Source organism: Rhopalosiphum padi, chromosome 3 (assembly GCF_020882245.1).
Source record: "Rhopalosiphum padi isolate XX-2018 chromosome 3, ASM2088224v1, whole genome shotgun sequence".
Lineage (NCBI taxonomy): Eukaryota > Metazoa > Arthropoda > Insecta > Hemiptera > Aphididae > Rhopalosiphum > Rhopalosiphum padi.
Genome location: NC_083599.1, coordinates 55,854,693 through 55,861,331, shown reverse-complemented (window position 1 = coordinate 55,861,331; position 6,639 = coordinate 55,854,693). Strand labels below are relative to the sequence as shown.

General features: G+C 32.4%; 1 protein-coding gene across 2 annotated transcripts in view; it reads left to right on the top strand.

Annotated features, from left to right (window-relative positions):
* Positions 1 to 214: 214 nt before the first annotated feature.
* Positions 215 to 6,639, top strand: part of LOC132924493 (KN motif and ankyrin repeat domain-containing protein 2) — a 46,750-nt gene continuing 40,325 nt past the window's right edge. Inside the window, exon 1 of one of the 2 annotated variants that reach the window (XM_060988847.1) lies at positions 215 to 583. In XM_060988847.1, the coding sequence (XP_060844830.1) occupies positions 547 to 583 (37 nt within the window). In that variant the 5' untranslated portion in view covers positions 215 to 546. Of the gene's footprint in view, positions 584 to 2,029; positions 2,275 to 6,639 lie in introns of those variants that run through there. The other variant, XM_060988848.1, reaches the window with a different exon arrangement.

The following is a 6,639-nucleotide window of genomic DNA, read 5'->3' as shown; positions in this document are numbered from 1 at the left end:
TTATTTTTTTAGACACTTTTACAACAGGTACGGCTTGGCTCATTTTGGGAGAAAAAAACCCCGCGGTGTTCTCGTGTTCGTGATTTAGAACGGAGAAGAGGTCTCGAGACGTCATCGGCGGCAATGTTGTTGCACCGCACGCCTCCGCCGACGTTCCCCACCACGATTCGCGGCACGGCCGCCAAAGACGAACGGTCGCGGCGGAATCGGTCCGGCAAAGCGGTTTCTCTGCCGCCACAACCGTTCGCCGGTCCACCGCGGTCGGTACCTGTTTCGTTTGTCGTCGCGCTGCTCCTCGCGTCTTATAAAAAAAAAGCGTTTTTCCCTCGACCACCCTTCGTTACGGGTGCTCTGGATTTTCCGATTTTTTTCGGTTTCCACCGTATTTCGTGAAGGCTTTGATCGAGAGGTTATAACTACGCCGTCCGAAGGGCCACCGAGTGCGCGTAATTCCACCGCCACCGGACCATCTGTCGTCGAAAAGCCATGGAAAAGTCCGAAGACGTGACGACGTGACCCACCGGATCTACTGTCGCCGCTGTTACCATGTACTCGGCGCGAAATCGGAACGCCATGATCACAGGTGAGTTGAACCGAGTGTATTATGTACCGTTTGCTCATAATCGCGGGCGGAGGTCGGGCACGGTCGCGCTGACGACAAACCAATTTCGATCGACGTGAAGTATAAAAGTTCGAATCCCTCAACCCACCACATTTAACCCACTCACACCCACGCGCCAAAGGTACCTTTGCGAATTGTGGAAAAATAAAAGAAACCGATATTGTATAATACTATGTAGAACGGCCGGATTATCACGATTTATGCGATCGTATAAAAAGCATAAAGTCTTATTATTATTATTATATTGTAATCGGTGTGAAATTTCCGTCGGCGGCGCGCGGACGACGACCGCGACCGGATGGTGTAGGCAAAACCGGTGTTACATAAATCGTGGTGTCGCAGACCGTCGCCGTTACACTTACCTACTGCAGTAACTAGCTACGGTTTAATAATAATAATAATAATAATAATAGTAATATTAATATATCGGTTTAATACGCGCGACAGGATATACGACGTGCGTGTACCCGCGGGTAGGTGTCGTCCGCGCGTGGGATTCGTGTGTGGTTGGCACCGCGGCGACGACGGGCCGGCGCGACCGCCGCCGCTGTCTCGTGGTAATAATATTTCATCGCCACGCTTTCCAGGAAACGCGCGCGGGCTGCGACGAGCCTCGCTCGGTTTTTTGAACACCCCCTCCTCCCTGGACCCGGTTCATCCCCTTCGCCAGTGCACATTTTGTATTTTTATTTTTTTCCCTACCTCCCTGCCCAACCCGTACCAATAATATAAAACGCGATATCATTGTGCGTACAACATAATAGGTACCGCGGAACGTGCCCGTACATTATTATTATATTATACGGTACAATCATATACCTGTGTGTGCCCGCGGCGCACGTAATCGAATCGATTTCTTTAGAAAAAAAATCTACAGTCTGTTTTTATTATTGTATTTCTGCTCCTCGGAACCTTTTTCGGACCGGGTCGGTGCCAGTCTAATATAATAATATTATATTATATACGTTTATTATACTGGAATTGCGACTATACGGCGACGACTGAATTTACAGATGTCCGTCTTGTTTTTTTTTTTAACGTCCGCTTAGATTATTGTTATCGAAAACCCATCGCTTGTTATATTATTATTATTGTTGTTGTGCGCGCGGATATTCGTTAGGACGTGTATACGTAGTCGAAGTGATGTAAAATAGGAGCAGGTGGTGTCCGCCAAGGAACGGCGTCGTTGCTGCAATCGAATGCCGCAGTCTCGCACTTTCTGCTCGCTGTTTCCGAAAATGGAACTGATTTCGATGTATAAATACGTACATATACTATGTATATGGATAAGTCGCCATACGATTGTTTTCACTTTTTAGAAACTCGCACAAAGCTCCTACACGATATTTTGTATAAATTGCGCAGCATCGGCCTATTATAACCCTGTGCAGTGTAGTGCGTGTATAGGACGAGTAAGATGACGTGCGTTGTAAATGCGGTATTGTCATCGGGTTGATTTGTTTTTTTTCTCATCCGACTCGGTCACGCGGTTAAATATACGACTAAATCGAAACGAACATGACACGGACGTCGAAAACGCATTAGTACTACTTAGGAACCGAACGGCGGAAGTGGGTTCCTACTACATAATATAATATTATAATACCTACTGCATGTATGCGTCAGTGCAGGAGTGCAATAGTTTGAATAAGGTACCGTCTACCTATATTATGTTATTATACCGTAATTTATAAATTTATTATCTGTAATTATTTTCGACTGTCAAGGTGACGTTGTCACTCCAAGGTAATACTTTCTCCGTTTATTATTACTTACCTCTCGTCACAGTATTTATCGTACCTACCAAACGTCGACACTATAGATATAGAAAAATATATATTTTAAATATTATGCATAGATAATAAAACACTAGTTTCGGATATCAAACGTTACGACACTAATAGCCGATTCTTTTAACAGTAAACGTTCTTTATCCCATACTTGTAAAGTATGAACTCTTTTCGAATTACTTTGTTTATAACAAAAAACATTTTTGAATTACATAGTTTATACTTTTATAGTTTCTGATTCTGAAACGGAATACTTTTCGAAGTACCTATTTCAATGTATAAAAATCAAATTTCTAACCATTAGTTAATTAGTTATAACTTACATAAGTATTTAGAGTTCAGATGGTCGGAATAAAAAAAATATTTTTAAAGACGTCAATACTTTTTAATACTTATAATGCGTAAATACTTATAAAAGAATCGCCCAGTATTATATTATAATATAGATATATACGTCCTTGATAGTTTATATTATACTACTATTTGCGCCGAAACACAGTAATAAGTATGCGAATAGGAAAACACGATTGTCGTCGCCGTCGTGAAACGATATTGAATAGGTACGTAAACTGCGCGCGTAACATATTATGTTATCTCCGGTGTAGTTATGAATTTATGATGTTTTGTTTTGAAGGTGAACGTTGTTTAGCCACTGATTACCGTGAATACGTCTACAATATACTATTGAGATATAGCCGATATTAAAGCATACGGTATTGCTTCAAATATAGCTATTATATTTAACTGGGTTAAAGCTAGCCAGTTGATAAGTTTCAGATTATGCAGAATTATTGTGGCATTTTCAACTTTCTATTGCCTATACATAATTTGCCGCCGAGTAAAATGTATAAATCTTTTATAAAATACCTATGATAAACAAGCTTATATTATGAATCTACTTTTTTTTTTAGTTGTAATATGCACTTTCCAAGTTTATACTGCGGTTAAAAATGTATTAATATAATTGTATATAATTCATTTGACATTGACATTTAATTGTGATCGTCGAAAAATATTTGAATGAACTATAAATTATAATATAACATTCAAAATGGTTTGTTATTAAATCAGAATATATTAATTTAATACTATTATAAGTATACAAGTAAAACTAAACTTGAGTAGTTGAATGAATATTTAAGTTTTAGTATCTCTGTACGTAACAAAATGCATATAATATGTACTAATATACACAATATAATATATAGGCAAGTAAATAGTAAATTAGTCATTACTTATCTATTAGTAATACCTGCAGTAATGTTATAATCCTATAATATTCCATGGGTAAAAGGATAAACAGGTAGATAGTAGACACTAATACAACACTGAATTAAATACAATAATATGTTTCTGTCAACTATCGTATTTAATCACAGCTGGTTTGTAATTAGTAATCAAAAAATCATTATTATCACGAAGTAGAGAATAAAAAATAAATCAATTCAAATATCAATAAAGACGTTTCTAGAAGTATTTGGTAACAAATAACATCATCGCATGCACGCAATATTACTAGCCACAACAACTATTCTCATTTGTGTTTTATTTTTTATATCATAAAAAATGTGGATAATAAATAATGACAGTAGCTATGAGTCGTATAGTGTCATTATTCAATGGAGTATTACAGTTAGACAATCATTTAAATTTTTAGAATCGATTATAGATAATAATATTGTTTTTTTTTTCACTCGCGATTTGTTTAGACTTAACATGCTGGCACACCGGAACACGCCATATAGCGCCTAAACAATAACATTTATCTTATTACCTTTTTTTTGCTTCGATATATAATGGGTAATAAATAATATTGTGCTAAAAAAAATGCTACAATTTATTGAACCTGTACTGTCAACTGCTTTGTAACGTTTTATGGTAGTTTATTTTGAAAAATTCAGTACTTGTTTCCCATTCATGGAAAATGAAATAAGTATGTAGGTCAAACTACATATTCCTTATTGTACTTATCCGATATACATCACGATGGTCGACATAAGGCAGTTAAAACTTCACCGTTTTCATTTTATACACGTCCATAGAATGTATGTAGATAAATAATATTTTAATAAAATATATTTTTGGTTTAGGTTTTCATTTCGCAATTATTGTTTTCTTGTATCTGATTATACATTCGCATGGTTTTACATACGTTTAAAAATTAATTTTTCATAAATTTTTTTATATCTAATTTACCTTTATGTTTGAATGTAATATTATCCTATATGTGTTTCGACAACTTCGTAAATAATATGTTGTGTATATTATACCGATTATACTGTAGTTTTGTAAACAGATGACACAACGTCACAACGAAGACACTGTGATATTATTTTACATTAAAATACGCGTATACCATTAAAACGTATAATATTATAACTCATAATATAAGGACTATATTATGATCATAGGTTATGTACTATCTTTGTAGATGTGTATATTAACTTATCTTATATTAGATCTGACTTCAAATTTGAATAATTTAATCACAGTTGGATTTTTTAAATTTTAATAAAATTGTATTTGCAATTATTATTTATCAGTATCTATGCACCTACCCATACGGTACCTATCCAATCGCTTCCACTTATTTATAATTTATTTTATAAATAAATGTATTAGACACTCAATAAGTAACAACGCCATGATGTATTATAGTTTAATTATTTTTCATATAATAATTTATTTATAATTAAAACTATTAATATACTAATTCATTTTTTCATAAAATATGTTGTGATCATGTTCATGGTTGGTGGCCATTATATGTTAGATCATATCTTACTTGAATGTATAATAAGTTTCACCTAAGGTCGTTTACTAATGCCGATATAATTAATATGATTAAATTAGAACCTTAAATATTTTATGGACTTGTTTAAATTTTTTCGTATTATATACTTATATTTTTTACCGGCAATCATGTTAAACAGATGGGCAGAATCAAATTAGAAATTACAGTAAATATAAAATAATAGTCCACAGTTAAGTAGTTATTTCTATTTTAAAACTATTTTAATGCATTTCATCAATTGTACTCGTACATGATACTAATTATTAATAATTATTATTGTATTATAAAATATTAATGTAATTATAAAAAACATATTTTAAATGATTTTATAAAATATGTAATTCACCGAAGGAAAAATAGTTTATTATTATTAGATCATAGATTTTAATAAATTGTATGTACAGATATTAACATTGCACGTTTAGATATGCCTCAACTATCAAATATCAATACAATCAATACATTATTGGATATTAGTAAAAATAAATATTTATATATTTCGTAAATATAAATAATAAACATTTATATTGAGACATGACTATATTATGACTCATAAGCCTATCTTACTAAAGTCAGGAATTTACTTAATATTATTTATATTATTTCATATTTGGGAAATTTTGTGTAATATAAAATACCATTAGATAGGTACAAGGTACATATAATATATAAAAATATAACATTACAAATAGTTTATTCTGTTATTGGCTAAGCAATTTCATTTTTATTTGTTAAAATTAACAAATGTACCTACTTATTTGATTTAAATAAAAATTTGTTATTCACATGAGTTTGGAAATCAATACATACCTAATTATGTTTTAAAGAATATTATTTACTTTCAAAGATACTATATAAAAATATAGTTAAGATCATACATGGTATAAATCAATTTTATTTATTCTGACGTGTACCATCGTGATAATTTAAGTTTTTAAAGTAAGTTACAACTGCATATTTATTACATTAATACAATTATCTTTAAGGTTACCTATTTATTTTAGGTACATTTTTGTACTACACCAAAAAATTAAATATTTAAATCAGTATACCTAACGAAAGTTTTTTTCTAATGCATACAATTAAAGTTATTAGTTTAGTACAAAAGTGATAAATACATCTTCGTATGTCCTTATAAATGCTATGTTGTTGAAACTAATTTTGAATACATACTGAAAATAGGCGTGGTGCTTAATCTTTCTCATTGTAATTGACATAAATAAACTTATGTAAAATACACTTGAAAACAATGTTGTTGTATGTCTAAGTGAATATTTTTTTTAATCATTTCGATTTCAGTTCAATGACAGCTCTTGTGAACACTTAAATTATAAGCTATTATATTATATGAGCTTAAACACATCCATAAATGAATGTGCATTAATACTCATGTTTTAGTATCTTATTTAATTTTTTTAATTTGTACTAAATTT